At 48.0% G+C, this 18,900-nt stretch overlaps 1 protein-coding gene across 1 annotated transcript; it reads left to right on the top strand.

The window, feature by feature from the left end:
• Positions 1 to 2,465: 2,465 nt before the first annotated feature.
• On the top strand, positions 2,466 to 13,842 carry LOC118984468 (zinc finger protein 77-like; the record flags this gene model as incomplete). The annotated part of the gene is given in 4 exon segments (XM_037042476.1): positions 2,466 to 2,613; positions 11,687 to 11,867; positions 12,284 to 12,862; positions 12,864 to 13,842. Coding segments are annotated over 4 exon segments (1,536 nt in total), but the record flags the coding sequence as incomplete, so codon positions are not given.
• Positions 13,843 to 18,900: the final 5,058 nt, after the last annotated feature.

Genomic DNA, 18,900 nt, shown 5'->3' with positions numbered 1-18,900 from the left:
CATAATATTGAATGAGAATATTCAGTATTCTCTTGTTCAATAAAATTATGCACAAAACAAGAATACACATCGCTCCAGTCCCCTGCAGCGGTTGGTTGACTAGGCATCTGCGTCGGCGCCATGAGAAACAGGTATCAGTTAGGAAAGGAAGAAGAAAGAGACTTGTTTCAGAGCCGAAACAGTTGTGTGCAGAGAACCCTATAGAACCTTGAAAGCATATAAGGGTAACCAGCAGGGAAAAAATGACTTAACTTAGGATATCAACTTAATATAAAATTCTTCTAATTAGTATGTATAGAAAGGAGTTGAATAACTTATAACATGTGCAAAAGTAAAACTGAAGTGATTCAAGTACGAACAAATGTTCAGTAATAGCCATGCTTTTCTAAATAATGAGGTGAAGGGGCTTTTCTCAACCTGATCAAAATATTAATGGCCCTGAGTAGTATGGCTCTGTTGGTTGGGCATCATCCCTCAAAGCAAAAGGTCACCAGCCCCAGTCAGGGGCTGGTATTAGAGGCAATCAGTCTCTTACATCGATGTTTTTCTCCCTCTCTTGCCCTCTCTCTAGAAATAAATAAAATCTTAAAAAAATAACTTTTACGTTGGTAACAAAACTACGAAAGTACAGAAGTACAAGTACATTGACATATTGGACCATTATAACTTGAAGTGGGAGCTTTGTTACCTTAAACATTATGGCTTTTCACATTAAAAAACTGGGGATATGTGTTTTATCAGGCTTCTTCCCAGTTCCAGGGCTTGAAAGTGGCTCTGCTAGAATTCTCACCCCCACCAGCAGCAGGTGGTCCTGGGTTACCCGGCAATGAAGGAAACACAGCGTGAACTTCGGTTTGGTAAATGCTTCTTAAACATGACACCAGAAGCACAAGTAACACAAGAAAATATAAATTGGTCTTTACAAAAAAAGTTCTGTGCATTGATACTATTAAAAGAGTAAAAAAGACACCCACTATGAATGAACATATTTGTAAAACACACAAGATTTATATGGTCTGAAGGGAAACCAGAGTATAAATGAACATATTTGTAAATCATGATAAGGTTTACTACCCAGAATACACAAAGAATCCTTCCATCTCAATAGCAAAAATAAAAACAACCCAATTAAAAAATGGGCAAAGGGCTGACATAGACATCTTTCCAAGGTGAAATATCCATGAACAAGAAACACATGAAAATATCATTAACCATCAGGAAAATATGAATCAAAACCACAAGGAGGTACCACTTCACACCCAATAGGATGGCTACAGTCCAAACATCAGAAACAAGTGTTGTCCCAGATGTGGAGAGTTTTGGACCTTGTCCATAGCTGGTGCGGACATGAAATGGTGCTGCCACGGTGGAAAAGAGCTCGATGGCTCCTCACAGTTACACTTACAGGCACCTAGGATCCAAATCTACCCTCCTCCCTGTACTGAAACAGGTACTCAAACGTGTGTGTGTGGATGTTCACTGTAGCACTATTCAAAAGCGCCAAAGGGTGCGCATGTTCCAAGTGTCCATCAGTGGCTGAAGGAATAAACAAAGTGTAGCATATGCATAGACTACAATGCTGATCAGCCACAAAAAGGAACAAAGCCCTGACACTCGAGCAACCTGAATGAACCTTGAAAGGCTGATGATGCTTAGTGAAAGAAGCCAGACACCACAGGCCATACGGTGTATGATTCCATTTATAGAAGACATTCAGAATAGGCAACTCTAGAGACAGAAAGTATGTTAGTGGTGGCCAGAAGACAGTGTTTACCTTGCCTATTAACGACTTCACGTTTTTCTTAAAAATGGAGACTCAATTCACACGCATACTTTTAAGTGTAAAACTCCGTGGTTTTTGGTAGTCTCACAAAGCTGTACAACGTCACTAAGCAATCTTAATACAGCCTTTTACATTTCAAAATTCACAGGGACTGACTGGAAACCTGATTTGACATAAATTTCCTTCCAGTGCAAACGCACACCTGAATTCTAACATTGCACATCTTGTGCTTGTGTAATGGATGGCAGGCGGCGGGCTCCCACTTTCCATGGATCAAGGATCCCGGACCTCTCGTTGCCGACCTCAACCCTTAATGTGGGGGTGGGAAGGAGGGAGGACGTGCTGGTGTCAAAGGTCACACTTGAAACTCTTCACTCTTGAACAAGGGTCAAATATCCACATTGCTCTTGTAGCCCCACGGGCTGACCTTGGCCGCAGAGATAGCCTGTTGTAGTTCCGCAAAAGTGGTGCTCGGCTGGGAAACTGACTCAGGACTTCCTGGTCCAGCCAAAGGACAAGAAAGTGCCGAGGAGCTTGGGCGGGCGCTACCTCGCCAGTTCAGGAGCGCGCGCGACTCTTAAGTGACCTTCCGGACGGTCAGCTCTGGGGAGAAGGGTGGCAGAAATGCACCAAAGTCAAAAAACACACACTTCCGCCTTCCTCGGCCACGTGACCTCTGCTTCCGCTCATCAGTCGTCCGTCTTCGCTCTCATTCGCAGTCGCGCTACAGTGCGTGTTCCACGCGCTATCTCAGGGGATCCGTCACCGTCGCTCTCACCTGCGGCAGTCGCGGAGCTGCTGGGCGTCGTTTCCCGAGCGGCCTGGAGATGGTGAGTGCGCGGTGCGACCGGAGAGCGGGGAGGGCTGGTTCTGTTCGGCTGGAATGGGCCGTGAGCGCGCATCGCGCCTCCCTCTTCCCGACATCCCGACGGGAGTCTGGGCCCTCAGCCGCGGGGTGTGAACTTGGCGTCCTGTCCAAGGAGCTCCCCATGTACGCGTCCTCTGGGTCCCGACCTCAGTGTCCGCCCTCAGCGGTGAGTCGAGTGGTCCTGGCCCCCTGGAAATGCCTCCAGGGAAGTGTCTTAGGAACGTCCCCCTGCTGTTGTGGGGAAAATGCAGAAACTTTCACGCGTTAAAGTGAGATGAGATGTATTCATGAAGTCATTAAAATAATAGTGATTCTTCCGTACGAGGTGCAGCGTTGGCGACACTCTGATCCTGTTCTGCTTCATGTTAAAACCAAATAGTCGGAATTATGCACATTCTTCAAATACGTGACCTATAAAGGCCAGACATGTTCTATTCTGATTTACTGATTTGCAATTTATCATGAGTTTAATAGTGAACTGATGTTCTCTGAAAGAGATAAGCAGTTTCCAATTATTTAAAACCATAAAAGGTGCCCTAGAATGTTTTCCCTTGCTGTATCCTGCACCACTGGTGAGAATTTATGAAGGGAACAGATCCGTGGTGATCATGCCACCTGGCCCACCCCTGACCCCGAATGCATCGGGCCCTCCTGTTTTCCCCTGTCTCGTTCTGGACTAGTGGCCATCTGAGGGAAAAGTGAGTCAGAACTTCCCAAATCCGGAGAAGCCACTGGCCTGCGGGTTGATGGGGAGTCACCAGCACCCTGAACGGGTTTTCTTCTGCACCTTTCTAACATCCGCCTGTTGCAGGGTAGAGGTGACGCCCTGAATCAGCTTCCCTCGGGATTTCTCCACGTGACCTCTGTCTCTGCGCGACCTCTGTCTCTATGCCTCACTCAGGCCCAGGGACTGTAACTGTCCAATCAGGGGAGACAGTGTAGGGCCGGAATGTGATCGTGTTATAGGGCAGGGCTGGAAACTCTGTCGGGAGGATCTGGCCTTCTGTCCAACCAGGGTTTTTATGTGTGCCCCAGATATAGCCAATCAGAGGTCATGGTCCAATCGCAACGCGGGACCTTTGAGTGCCACTCAATCAGGCTTGGAGGCGGTGCTTTCGAAGCCCACATGATCATTGTTTTGGGGACCCCTAACGCTTGTTCGGTTGTGGCCCCACTTGTCTGGCTCATCCTGTCCGCAGCCCTGGAGAAGTAGAAGCGGGGAGTGCCCAGAAGCCCACACTTGGCCTCCGGATGGTGAATTCTTGGTGTCCAACTTGAGACCAGAAGGGACTGGTTCCACTGGCCAGAACCGACTGGAAATGGCTGCGGGTCTGGCCTCCCACGTCCCTCTCCTCCGTCTTCCCCCACCCCGAGAAATCCAGACCCGAATCTCTTTCCTCCGCAGGGAGTGGGTTCCTGGTGTCCTGTTACTATGTGGGGTCCCCGGGGTCTTCACCCACGTCTGCCGCTGGGTTTTGGGGCCGATGAGGGACCGGATCACCACCGATTGGGTGCTGATGGGGGATCCTGTAGAGCAGGGACGAGGCTCCTATCATAGAGCTACGCCAGCATTTCACATCAGACAGAGAAGTGCCTGTCTGGGTGAAGAGGGTGAGCAGGAAGGTGGTGCTAAGGCACCACAGTAACAATCTAGGAAAATTCCTTGGCAAGTGAAATTGGGCAACAGACAGCTGAACAAACAGATACAAAAGGTAAGCAGAGTGGAAAGCCCTGGGTTCCTAGCAAAATTGACAGTCTGGGTGGCCTTTGTTCCCCTGGTGGATCGCAGTTCATGCAGTTTAGACCTGCCCCCCACCCTCCCCTTAACTCCCTAAAGTATTTCAGCTAGAGGACCAGAATAGTAGCCAAACCAGGCAGGCTATGCCAGGACCGGCTGAATGACTAATGACCCCCCTGCCCTAGAGCTGACCAATCAGTAGAGACCACGATCCTGAAAGGCTGTTAGATATTCTGTTGAGATCCTCTCCTAAACGCCCAGCCTTTAAAAGCCCTCAAAGCGAAGTCCTGGTGCCAGTCCTCGGAAGGCCACAACTTTTCCTCCCTTCCACTTCTTCACCTAGGGGTGTGCATGTCCTAAACTTCAGGGTAGCCATCAAAGCAGCACTGTCCAGGCACATTCCTTGCCTATAACATTTCTAGAGAGCCAAAGCAGCCCCACCTAGGATCTCTCCTGTCGCTGCTTCTATCCTAAGTCCTTGTTTCACTGTCCCCAGCTTTAAAAATGTACTCTCAAAATCACCTGGGCCTCATCTTTCCTGTGCACTGCCCTGGCCAAGTGGGTCAGTGGCTTGGAGTGTAGTCCCGATATATCAAGGTTGCAGGTTCAATCGCCAGTCAGGGCACATACAAGAATCAACCAATGAATGCATAAATGGGTGGAACCGGTTGATGTTTCTCTCTCTCTCCCTTCCTATCGCTCTAAAATTAATAACTAAGAAATAGAAAGAAAAAAAGACGCCACACACTGTAGGCTGGCCCAAGACAGGTGTGCTCTGGGCCCAGTCTTTTCTGGGGACTGTGGGATAGGACTGTCCTCCACATATTGAGTGAATTCTCAGCTCAGGTCAGCAACTTAGTGCTTGTTCCGGAGGAGAGGGGGCAGCAGGGACACGTGGAGGAAGGGGTCCAAGCTCGAGGTGCTGTGGGGAGGACAGAAGGCTGCCTAAATCTTGGATTTAAAAAATGGGAATTTGTGATTATTCAGACAAGGCTGTGAGATAGGAAACATCCAAGCTCTTCAAGGAGAGACTTTCATTTAAGAGTCTGCGAAAGGATGGGGAGGAGGGGCCGTCGCACGCAGGACGCAGAACGGGAGCTGTGCAGCGGGGAGGATGCTCTCATCACAGGCTCTCCAAGTGTCACGAAAGGAGTTGTTTTGCTTTTACAGAGAGGAGTCCGCAAAGCTAGGGAGTGCCAGGTGTGGTGGGGATGGCAGGTCCCCAGGTCGGTGTGTTAGTAAGGGGTGTCCCCTGGCTGGATGAAGGTGGGTCAAAGTTCAGCTGTCTGGTAGCATTGGGGAGGCTGGACCAAGTCTGGCCAACAAGCATTTGCTGTGCTTGGTCGGTGGTGATGAGCAGTTTACCTAGTCAATGATGAGACACCGAACTGGGATTTTGTGGGATCCGGGTCCAGCCTTGTCTTGAGTAAACAAAGGGAGGGGCTTCCTGCAGAGTGCCTTTCTCCAGAACAAACGGATGGAGAGTTCCTTTTACTTCCAGCAATGTTTCTAGGAGCACAGGGCTCAAGGAGGGTATGAGACTGTCATTGGACACTTGTGAGCATCCCAGCCCCTTCTGTGCCCAGCTCTGCATGAAGCTTTCCATTTTTCCAGCCTCAGTTTTCAGCAGATGTGGTCAGTTCTGATTGATCAACTTCTAATTTGTTATCATGATGATAATAATAAACCGACACTTGTTTTCTGAAAGAGATACTCAGTTTCCAGTTACTTGAATCCATACAGTGACCTAGCATTTCCCTTCCTGGTTTATCCTGAAACACGGGTGGGGGCAGTGATTCTGTGGGGTCTCATTCACACTATGGGACAGGGGTCCTTCTCTCATTCAAACGACCACGGTGCTTGAATCGGGTGTTTCACCTGGGTGGGAACAAGCTACTCCCAAAGCTGCTCCCGTGGAGGAGATGAGGGAAAGTGCAGCGGGCCCCTGCTGGGCGCCTCCCGCTAGAGGTGGCATCCAGCTCCCAGAACCACCTGAAAGGAGCAGTGGGTGGCCAGAGAAGCCGCAGAACCTGGGGAGACACCGCCCCCTCTCCCCGCCCCTGCACAAGGGCTGGAGAGGTTTGCCCTGAGGTGTAGTGTGGATGCCCTGGGGCTGTATGTAAAATGTTGGCTTGAATTTCACAATGAGATGAACAGTGACGCAAACAGCTGTGCACTCACTGCCAAGGTGAGGAGCTAGGTGCTGGGCAGCTGTTGGCACCCCAGCCTCCACGTGCTTCTGCTGTGTCTCATGGTGCTCCCACTGCCAGGGTGACTGCCCTCCTCAGTCGGTGTCATTCTTTGTACCTTTACCCGTTCTTATTCATCCCCAAGCAGTGTGTTGTTTGATTTTTGCCCCTTAGATTCCCAATGAGTGAATGTTAACATTAGCTCACCGTCACTGTCACGCAGAGGCTTCTCCGTGATGCCTAGCCCTTGTCTGTTTGACATGCACTCGTGTCAGGCTGGGTCCCCAGTTTTCTCATCCATTCCACTGTGGTTGGGGTTTTTCTAAGTGTATTTTTGGCTAGTCAGCAAATTTACCGCAGGCATTCTGGGTTTCGTCTCCAAATGGACATTGCAGCTGCAGTTTCTACACTTCTGGAGACAAATCGTGGGGTCATACTTATGGATAAGTTTAAATTTCCCAAGAAGTGATGACGGAGCATATGAATTGACAACCCCCCCGTCCCCGCCATACCTTTTGTTCTTGTGTCCACCACTTATGTTACCTAAGTTCATTTTTGTTTATCAAAAATGTATGACCCAGAATCTCCTGGTGACATGTTTTTTACTGATCACCACTGAGGCTGAGCATGTGGTGTTTCACCTTCTGTGAAACAGTTTTCAGTCATTTGGTCGCATTTTATTCCTTTCTAGTTTATTGGTGTCTAATGGTTTCTAGACACTCTGGGCAGGAATCCCGTCATGTGTGGGTACTGTCCACATTTTCTCAAGCGTGGTTTATCTTTCACTGTCTTTATTCTGTCCTGGTAAATGAACCCTTTAAAAAAATATATTTTATCTATTTATCTTTTTAGAGAGGGGAAGAGGGAGGGAGGGAGGAAGAGAAGGAAAGAAACAATGATGTGAGAGAGAAACATCAATTGGTTGCCTCTCATATGCCTCAGCTGGTGACCGAACCCACAACCTGGGCATGAGCCCTGACCCGGAGACATTTCCCTTTGCGGGTCAATGCCCAGCCAACTGAGCCACACCGGTCAGGGCTGGGAATGTACTCTTAATGTTACTAGAATTGAATTTCTTCTTTTCAGACTTTCTTTTGTATTCTCAAGTTCTATTGTTTTTGAAGAAAATTGCCATTAACTTAGGAAGAATATGTTTTTAGCTTGTCAAACCTATTTTTCAACAGCATCAATTGAGATAGAATTTAAATACCATAAAGTTTACCTGTTTGACATAACTGTTTCTCGTTCATTTACAGAATGGCACCGCTATTGCCATATTCTCATTTGAAACATTTTTATTGCCCTAAAAAGAAACCATGTGTCTACTGATTGTTACTCAGCATCCAGTCTGTCCCCCACCCAGTGATGCTCCGTCTATTTTCTTCTCTGTAGGTTGGCTCCTGTACGTGATACAACACTGTCTGTGGTCTTTGTGATGTCTGTCTGGTAATAATGTATTTATGGATCATTGATTTTGTGCCATGAATCAGAACTTCATTCCTCTTGTTGCCAAACATACTCCATTGCATGAATAGTCCCACATTTTGCTTGTCCTAGTCACCTGATGGACTGTGGCATTCTTTCCAGTTTTTGGCTATTGCGAATCACGTGTGTTTGTTTTTGTGTTGATGTCCTGAGCACGTAGACACCTAAAAGTAGAGTTACTGTGTCAGGTGAGAACCATGCTCCGCATTTTAAGGACCGGCCAGGCTGTCTTCCGAAGTGGCTTTAACACTTTACTTCCTGTAAGCCGGGCGCGAGGATTCCGCATATCCTCGCCAGCACTTGTCTGGCTCCGCAGCGCCCCCAGTGGGGTGAGCTGCTATCCTCTGTAGGATTTTTTTTTAATTGTTTTATTTATCTTTAGAGGGGAAGGGAAGGAGAGAGGGAAACATCAATGTCTGGTTGCCTCTCACGCATCCCCTTCTGGGAACTGGCCTGCAACCCAGGCATGTGCCCTGACTGAGAATCAAACTGGAGACCCTTTGATTCACAGGCTGGCACTCAATCCATTGAGCCACACCACCAGCCTGGGCTATCCATTGTAGTTTTGATTTTCATTTTCCTGATGACTAAAGTCTAGCATCTTCCATGTGCTGATTGGCCATTTGTATTTCTTCTTTGGGAAGATATCTGCTTACATTCTTTGTCCATTTTTCAGTTGTATTATTTGTCTTTATTTATTTATATTTTTATTGCTCTTATATGAGTTTTTGTGAATATATTTAGAATAGAAGGCTCATACCAGGTGTGTGGTTAGCAAAGCCTAGTTGCAGCCTCAGTTGAGGTGGCATCGTTTTTGCTGTAATTGATGTTTTGGGGGTTTTTTCCTTTAAATTTTTAGAATATATTTGTATCTTCAACCATCTCTGATTCTTTTTATAATTGCTGGCTGTTTATTTCATGAATTCAGTGTCATTTGACACTGCGTCAGAAGTAGCAATTAGGTTACTCGTTATTTTCTCTCCTTTAAAGTGACACTTGGCTCGCTTACCTTCGGACCCCTCAGTGATTCTTCTTTGAGTGGCCATTGTCCTTAAATGCAGGCCCTCCGTTGTTCACCGGAGAAGCTCTGCTGGCTTGTCTGAATCTTTAGGAACTTGACCCTCCGCTTACCCAGCAGGTGTTCCAAGCTCTGGGCCCTGGCTATGTCAGTGACCACAGTGTCCACCTCATCCCGGAAGGGGTCATGTGTCTATCTTTGTCAGATAGGAGAGAACTAGACCAGGTTCCCAGACTCTGTTGGCACCTGAGGTGAGAACTGTGAGGGCAAGCAGCACTAGAAATCACAGTATTCACGATGGGCTGACGTCCTGGTTTAAGGTCTTGAAGTTCACAAGGAAATAACCTGTGAGCAAACCAGGTATCCATTTCCACGTTATCCAAACCATAGGTTTATTTTTCAGTCTTTAGCTTACCGCAGAATCTGCTCTATCTCATTAGAAATCATTCTTTTTGATTGTGTGTATATAAATTTGTATCACTTGTTGCACTTTGCTTCAAGGTTCCAAACACTTGCCATCACTGAGTGTGCTGTTTGGTCTGCTTGCTTATTGTCATTTCCCATGAGAACGTGAGCTCAGGTGTCCTAGGAATTGAGTCCTGGTCCCTGACTGTCAGCCTGCCCATCCTCCCCCACGTGCTGGTGAAGTGGTGCCTTGTTGAAACAGAATATATGGGATGTTCCAGAACTCAGTGGTCTTTGCGGATGTGGCTGTGAACTTCACTCAGGAGGAGTGGGCTTTGCTGGATGCTGCTCAGAGGAAGCTGTACAGAGACGTGATGCTGGAGACCTTCAGGAACCTGGCCTTCATGGGTAAGGATCATCTCTTCCCTTAGACTTTAGGGAAGATGCATTTCTTACAATTTTTATTTCTTATTGGAGCCAAATATGTTGAAAAAAGGACAGACACAAATTCAAGGATTCGTGGACCCTACCTAGAGTCAAATGGCTTTTCCATGATAAAGTTTCATGTATTAAATTGACTTTTTCTTTCTCTTGAATAAAAGTTTGAGGTTCGTTAATTTTATAGGTGTGGCCATAGTTTCTCCAGTTTGTTGTGGGGCAGTAGGAGCAGCCTTACGGTTTTCACCTGGAGAACATTGTACTGCGGTTAGTACACGTTTGACATGGGGATCTTGCTGCAAAATAAACCCATACTTACCCATCATTAAGAGCCTTGAAAATCATAGTATTGGCCCATCTCCTGGAATGTTTGTTGCCCTCCATCCTTGCTTGTGATGAGCTTTTCTCTAGGAGCAGGGCAGCACCCGACATTCTCTGCCCTCCTGGCGGCACGGGGACTGAGGACTGCTCCTCCTGGGGCCGTGAGCACCTGGAGAGCACCGACCCCGGGGGAACAGGTTCCAGACAAGGGACTGATCTTGGGACATACCCGTTAGAAACACGACTCAGGCTGTGTTTGAAAAGGGTGACACTTGTCACTTACCTGTCCTCCCTCTTGGACTTTTCATCCACCCACACTCCCTTGGTTAGACTTTTTGTATCTCCTTTTGTAAGGGGAGCATTTGGGCACATGCATTTTGCCCATTTCCTTCCAGTGTTGCTTCAGTGATGATACTCACCTGGAATTCAGGCTCCATGGCCCTGGCCAGGCGGCTCAGTTGGTGGGGGCATTGTCCCGAACACCAAAAGGCTGCGGGTTTAATTCCAGATCAGGGTACATACCCAGGTTGTGGGTTGAATCCCCAGTTAGGATGCACACCGAGTCAACCAATTAATGTTTGTCTCTCCCTTCATTGTTTCTCTCTCTTCCCCTACCTTCTCTCTCTTTAAAAAAAGTAAAAATATATCCTCGCCCTGGCTGGGGTAGCTCAGTGGATTGAGCGCAGGCCTGCAAACCACACGATCGCGGTTCAATTCCCAGTCAGGGCACATGCCTGGGTTGCAGACCAGTTAGTTCCCAGCGGGAGACTCACAAGAGGCAACCATACATTGATATTTCTCTCCTTCTCTTCCCCTCTAAAGATAAATAAATAAAATCTTTGAAAAAAAAACAACATATCCTCAGGTGAGGATTAAAAAAATCAGTTTCCATTTCTTTTGAAGTACTTCTTAGTGAACAAGCTGCCATTTTGACCCATTTTCCTTAATATTGCCAAAGTCTCAAATAGCTGAGGTCTCAGGTTATTTCTTTATTTACATATCCATTCTTCCTTATAGAACTTGTTTACACATTGTGGGATCAGTACATGGAAGTAAATTTACATGGGGTCTATTTTCTTATCTCCCCAGGAAATTAAATTACATACGTCAGAGAGATTGCAGATTTGGTTCCAGACCACTGCAAGAAATCCAGTATCCCACAAATATTTCGGTTTCACAGTGTCTATAAAAGTTAAATTTGTACTATACTGTAATCTGTTAAGTGTACAGTGGCATTATGTCTTATAAAAACCTACATGCCTCAGCCAAAAATACTTTATTGCTACCAAATGCTAACCATTATCTGAGCCTTCAGCGAGTCACAGTCTTTTTGCTGGTGGAGGGGCTTCCCTTCAATTTGTAGAAAAGGTGGTATCTGCACAGCACAATCAAGCAAAGTGCAACACCTTGTGACATACCTGTGTGCCACCCTGTGTTGCAGCTTCTTGCACGCAAGCCATAACCAGTGGATCAAGCCCTGGGTGGGAAACCCTGGAGACTGAAATATCCAGCGAAGACAACATAGTCAGATTCACAGGGAACGATTCCTGCTCTCTTTCTGGAGAACACTGGACATTTCACGACGTTGGAGACCAGCCCCAAACCCAGGAGAGGCGTTTGAGGTGAGCAGTACTCCTGCGGGAGGAGGGGGCTCGGCAGCTGAGCATTAGACTAACTTGAAATTAAAGAAGGAGCATAGCTGTAGCTGAGCAATGGTGCACTCAGAGAATGACCACCTGACAACATTTTCATAAACGTGATGGAGATGCCGGGTGTCTGTGCAGAATTCGGTTGGAAACAATGATCAGGAAACCCCACTTGTAAGAAGCACTGAACTAATGTTACTGCTCTGTTCGAGCTCAGCCAGAACATCAAGCTTGCTCCACAGTGCAACAGTGCAGGCAGTGCAGAGAGCATACCCGTTTGTTCCAAATGGTAAATACATACTCGCTGTAATCATTAACAACCATCTGTAAACTATGAATAGAGAAATTCCTTATAATTATATTCCTAGTAATGAGCTATTTCTTTCGAACAGAAGTCACGTGCTGGAGGCTCCCTGTGAGAGGGGTGGAGCTCGTCCATGTGGACACACCCCGAACCCCGTCACAGATCTTCCTGTGGAGGAGGGACACCCACCCGGAGTTAAACCCCATGAGTGCGCTAAGTGTGGAAAAGCCCGCTCGAGTCAGCCAAGGTCTCCCACTGGACACGAACCTCATCCCTGTGAGGAATGTGGACGATCCTGCACGAGTGTCTCGTGTGCAGCCCCTCACGTGGAACCAGAGCGTGTGGACAAACCCTGTCACTGTCGGGACACTGGGAGAGCATCTGAGAGACACGTGAAGAGCCTCAGTAATACAAACCCCACCGAGTGTCAGAAATGTGGAAAAGCCTTCACTCGCCTCTCCTCCTTTCAGGGACACGTGAGAGGTCACTGTGGACAGAAAATCCACTCATGTAAAGTGTGTGGAAAAGCCTTTATGTTCGAGTGCCACCTTAGACGGCATGCAAGAACGCACACTGGGGAGAAGCCCTATGCGTGTAAGGCATGTGGGAAAGGCTTCAGCTGTAACTCCTACCTGCGAGAACACATGAGGACGCACACGGGGGAGAAACCGCCACCTTAGACGGCATGCAAGAACGCACACTGGGGAGAAGCCCTATGCGTGTAAGGCATGTGGGAAAGGCTTCAGCTGTAACTCCTACCTGCGAGAACACATGAGGACGCACACGGGGGAGAAACCCTACGCGTGTGAGCACTGCGGAAAAGCCTTCCGATTTTACTCCTACCTGCGAGAACACGGGAGGACGCACACGGGAGACAGACCTTATGAGTGTGGGCAGTGTGGCAGAGCCTTCCGGCACCTGTCCTCGCTGCAGTCGCACGTGAGGACGCACACCGGGGAGAAGCCCTATGCGTGTAAGGAGTGTGGGAGGAGTTTCCGCTGTCCCAAGTACTTTAGAAAGCACGTGAAAACGCACAGTGGGAGGAAACGCTACGCGTGTGTGCAGTGTGGGAAAGCCTTCGATTACTCCTCGTCCCTTCGGGAGCACGTGAGAACACACAGTGAAGAGAAGCCCTACGAGTGTGTGGAGTGTGGGAAGGTGTTCCGGTGCCCCTCGTCCCTGCAGAGGCACGCACGGATGCACACCGGCGAGAAACCCGACGAATGTCAGAAGTGTGGCGAAGCCTTCCGGCATCACGCGTCCCTGCGAAGACACAGAGGGACTCACACTGGGTAGAAACTCTGAATATAGGAACTGTATTTATTTTTCCTTAAAGCTCTGTGAGGAAACACTGGAGAGAGACCGTATGAGTGGAAAGTAGGAGGGAAATTTTTAGATCTTCACTCATGTCGTGCATGAAAACTCAGGGCTATACAGAAACCTTTTGTTGAAATAGGGTTTTCCTTGTAAGTGCCTCACCCTGAAGAGGGGTCCCTGTGTGTTAATTTCCAGTTTACGTTACCATATGAGTGCTTAAGACAGAATACTCCTCCATGTCTGCCTCATCTGTACTACATACATTTTGCTATCTTTGACGTTAATGAATTGTAAGTTATATAAAACCTGTCTCACTTCTGCTATAATGTCTTTTGACTCAGTGGTGATAAGTGGTTTTTCTGCCTTTTTCGTGTGTGATGATGTATCTTAGATGGAAGTTCTTTTTATGCTCACTCTCCATTGTGTTCCTAGTATGTGATCATGATGTGAGGTCTGTAGTGTCTAAGTTTCCTCTCTGGCGCCCTGCGTGGGTCCTGGAGCTGCCGCTGCCTCCACGTCTGCTGCCCCTCAGACGCCTCTTTCACATTTGTTCCTAGTGGACACCACACCCGTGTTGTTCACAGAAGTTAGTGATTGTGGAAAGACCTTGGAAGAGCACAGTCCCATCTGCTTATGTTCACAATTTGACCTCTGCTCGTTGTCTTTCGTCTTGGTTGGAATCGATGCATTGAGTTAAAAGAGAACTTGTGGCAGGAAGATAAAAGCTGGTGTCCAGGTGGTGCCACTGAATGGTGTGGTCAGCCTGGCTGAGGTGGGAACCATATCCCATCATCCTGTTTACGGTTCTGAGCTAAAGGCCACAAGCAGAGGAAGATGCGTGGGGTTTGGAAGGCAGATGTGAAGAAGCCGTGACCCTCAGATCTTCTGTACCGTCAGCACACAGACGTGTGGGAACCCAGTGGGCCTAAGATACAGCGCATTCTTCTGACATCTTGCTCTGCCCCATCTGGAACAGCCCCAAGCGAACACCTTTGACAGTAGTTTTCTCTTAGACAGAAGATCCCATAGACTATTCCTCAGGTCCCCTGTCGTGGGCCCTCTTTGATTCTCAGGCCCACACCATGGCTGTTTGGTGCCCGTCAGGTCGCCGCAGTTGGAGGCCCTGCTGCTTGATCAGTTAGACGCATTAAGCGCAGGGCAGCACTTGAGTCAGCCCAGACTGCTTGGGAACTAGAGGGTGGAACCTCCGTTCAGCGTTGTGTTCTTTTCCTGGTCTTGCGTGTCATCACCTTTGAAATGTGACCCCTAGTCACTGTCTATTAACAAGGGTATTTATGCATGGTATCCAGCTTCTCCAGCCCCTACTGGAAGCATCCTGGTTTGTGTGGGTTGGACCAGACACAGTCCCCACACAAGCCCAGGCATATTAGGAACCCCCACTTGCAGGGTGGGGCCCAATATGCCTGTTTGCCCACCCCTCACCATCTGGGAACTCTGGTTCTTATACCAAGACTGCTTGGCAGTTACCTAGGGCAGCGGTTTCAACTTTCTTCATCTCATGGCACACACAAACCGATTCCTAAACATCTATGGCACACCAAATATATATATATATATATATTTTAAGATTTTATTTATTTATCTCTAGAGGGGAAGGGAAAGAGAGACAGAGAGAAATATCAATGTGTGGTTGCTTCTCGTGAGTCTCCTGCTGGGAACTGGCCCGCAACCCAGGCATGTGCCCTGACTGGGAATTGAACTATGACCCTCTGGTTCACAGGCCAGCGCTCAATCCACTGAGCTACACCAGCCAGGGCCAAAAATATATATTTTTGCTGATCGGACCAAACGTAGGAATGATTTTGCTTTACTCACACCAGATGGCTATCGTGTTGATTGTTGTCATTTGTTTATTTGACAATCTAAGGGAAAAGAGGCGAGTGCTCCTAACTAAATAGTCAGGTACTACATGTTTTAAAAATTCCTATGACACACCAGTGTACGTTTTGTGGTAAACTAGTTAAAAATTGCTGGTCTTGAGCCCTGGCTGGTGTGGTTCAGTGGATTGAGCGCGGGCCTGCAAACCACATGATCACGGTTCAATTCTCAGTCAGGGCCCATGCCTGGGCTGCAGGCCAGTTCCCAGCGGGGTACTCACGAGAGGCAACCATGCATGGTATTTCTCTCCTTCTTTCCTTCCATTCCCCTTTAAAAATAAATAAATAAAATCTTTAAAAAAAAATTGCTGGTCTAGGGTGTTGTCATCGACACACAGTAAATGGTGTTACTACGTCAGACAAGTCACTAGTTCAGAGGTGGTGAGCAACCATGGCAATACACCGTCCCACCTGGGCACATCCTTGGCCACTTTTTCTACGACCCAATCTGCTGTAGCTACTGAAGGGTCTGCTGGTAAGGCTCACACCTGGGCCAGGGCATCTGCTTCCTGACAGCTGTGGAGCACCAGCATCTTATGAGTCTGGACATGGAAGAGAGATGACTGCCTCAGGCTCTTGCAGAGGAGCCCAAAGTGTCCCCAAACATCCTGACCCCAGGAGTCATACTCATGACCACCCACCCCTCAGCTTCCTGTTATGCAAACCACTGGATTGATCCCTAAGGCCAAGGGTGAGTTTCCAGGGCCCCGTGAATCACCAGTCAGACAGCCTGCCCTCTGCCCAGCGAATGCTGGGGCTTGTCCCTTGGTGAGAGCCCACTTGGAGGAGCACAGGGGACGCTAGTAGGAGCTCTCCATTGGTGGGCACGTGTCAGAGTTCTGTCCCCTCCAAGGCTTGGACCTGTCTGAGGGCTGCTGTCTCCTGTGGTCTCTGCCACAGTGCAACTCATACCTTCTGGAGTCAGAGGCCAGTGGAGCAGCAGCCCTGCCTGCAGACGCCCAGAGCATTCGGTCAGCCTCGCCAGTGTTGCTTTCCCTCTCAAGGGCGGCTTGCTGCTCTGATCCCTCGTTCCACGCGTGTTCTCTTTTTATGGGGTGGCATAAGGGACAGAGGCACTGTGCCTGGTGGGGAACAAAGTCCTCCCAAGCTCCAGCTCTCTAAAGGCTTGCACCTCTTTCACGTTCTCAGGGACTGGGTAGGCTCACACTTTATCAAGCACATCTTCTGGGGCCACATGCATCTCGCCTGCCCAAGGACTCCCAAACCTCAGGGCGGTGCCTGGGCCTCGAATTGCCTGCAGGTTCATAGCTCTTCTTCCTCCCGGACATTTTAGCAGAGTGAGTAGTATCCCGTGGCAGAGGCCTGCCTTCGGTATTGGTATGAGCTCTTCTGCGTTCCCGGTCCATTTTAGTGATGTGGGCAAGATCGGGACGGCCAAGGCCACCACCCCAGGCCACACTGTGGGGCTGTACCAGGAGCCTTGGAATCACCTGAAAGGCGCATGATTGTCCCGCCCACGTGCAGGCAAGTTGACCTTAGTTATCAGAGGCCGCTCCTGTCTGGGTCTCCACGAGCCTCCCTGAAGATGAAGCACTGCTGCAGGAGCGCCTCTACCTCACACCCGAGTGAAAAAGTAACTGCCTGCAAATACAAAAGACTCAGGAGTGGCCAAGATGCGGCCCTTAGAATGCGGTTGACAAGGAAATTTGGTTATTTCGGTGACGTACATTTTTACATTTTGACCGATAACATACCAGGACATACCAGATTTTTAGAAATTTCATACAATACACCATAAGAGAGTTTAGCATCATTTTTTTGTGTTAAAAACATAATTTTAATGGATAGCTTTCATCTTACCTAGTAGCACAATAAAATACACCACACTCTGCAGAAACTCCAAACGTTATGAGATCGAGAGCAGGGGCATTCACATGGGCTCCAATTTATCTGTCGCCTTGAAGCTGCGAGAGACAAGGGTTCCGCGTGTCCACATTTACACACTTGGGATGGGCTACACTGATGACTTAAAAACAACACCAATCGGGACTTAGATATGGAGGGGGTGGGAAAGAACAGTTTTGTGTGGGGGTGGGGGAGAACTCTGCCAATGCAGAGAAAAATTACTGAATATCAAATTAAAGAATAAAAGGAGCTCCCATGGCAAAAACTAGATGGATGAAAATAAGACTCAGTCATTGAGGATGTGTGACTCTCAGATGAAGTCTTTCTGATGATACTGAAGCAAGCTGGTAGCTTGAGGTTTTCTCACCGGGTCTGTAAGGAAGACTCAAACATGCCTCAGCAAACCCCGATGATTACCAGGTAGGCGTTTCCTGAGCACCACCAGTGGTCACACATGAAGTCTTCAGACAACTAAGGACAGGGTCATAATCCAATGCCTTTCACAAACGTGGTCTAACGTAAAAGTCCCACAGACAAAGTCACAACTGCTGCTTTGCTGGGATTCTCACGTACAGTCATTTCCAGACTTGCAGCAAGACACCAGTGATCGTCTAGCTAATGGGGCAGCACAAACACATTTATTTCAAATTTCTAGGAAGTGAAAAAATGTTGGGATGCTTTATGCTGCTCAGGGCCAGCCTTAGAACACTCCACTCAGCCCTGGCCAAGTAGGTCAGTTGGTCGTGGTGTCATCCGGGTCCCTCCAAGGGTGCGGGCGCCATCCCCAGCCCGGGCACGAACAACAGCAACCAGCGAATGCGCCAAGTGGGACAACAAATCTCTCTCTGTATCTCATTCCCCCCCCCTCCTTCTCTCCCTCTCCTTCCCCCTTCCCCTCTCTCTCTAAAATCAATAAATTTAAAAAAAAACTTTATTCAGTCACGTCTTAACAAAAATTTGCAGCAGTGGAAAACTGGCATAATCCGCCTCTGGCCATTCAACTTGTCAGACTGTCAAGACCAAAACAGAGCATTTCATCAATTTTCATTTTTAAATGTGATCGTCACCTTGGGAAAATGAAATGAACACAGCAAAATAAACTGTACAAGGGCAAAGTAGATTAACAGAAAATATATTACTAACATAAGATTTACAGAGGTTTCCAGACAAGCCGCACAAAATGGTCACGAGCTTTTCCTTGAAGGGGGTTCCACATTTGGCAGCCAAGTCATGGCATTATTGGGGAGGCCGTGATGTTCATCTGAGGTTCCCATTTCGGTTCGAGCAATCAAGCTCGTCCACCTACAGTATCTAAATAAAGCTATAGCCAGAGAGCGCATTCTAAGGAACTGGTTAGCTGCCTTTAACCAATGCAATTAGATCACCATAAAGAGGGGGAAAGGAGCCCCCCAAATTTAAAATACCTCCCCCCTCAAAAAATGGTAAAGAAAAACACACCCCTGCAGCTAACCCTGACAAGGGTTAGCTCTTCATTCACAGAGCCTTATACTTAAACCACGACAGGAGAAATGAACAAAGCAGAGAGGGCCACAGCTTTTAAACATTTTGCAACAATCCCAATGACACCCCCAGCCTCTGCTCATCTCTACAGCAGTGAATCAGG

This window comes from Sturnira hondurensis, unplaced genomic scaffold (genome assembly GCF_014824575.4).
Source record: "Sturnira hondurensis isolate 20B ecotype Veracruz unplaced genomic scaffold, ASM1482457v3 Scaffold0003693, whole genome shotgun sequence".
Lineage (NCBI taxonomy): Eukaryota > Metazoa > Chordata > Mammalia > Chiroptera > Phyllostomidae > Sturnira > Sturnira hondurensis.
This window is presented reverse-complemented; position numbering and strand designations above follow the sequence as displayed.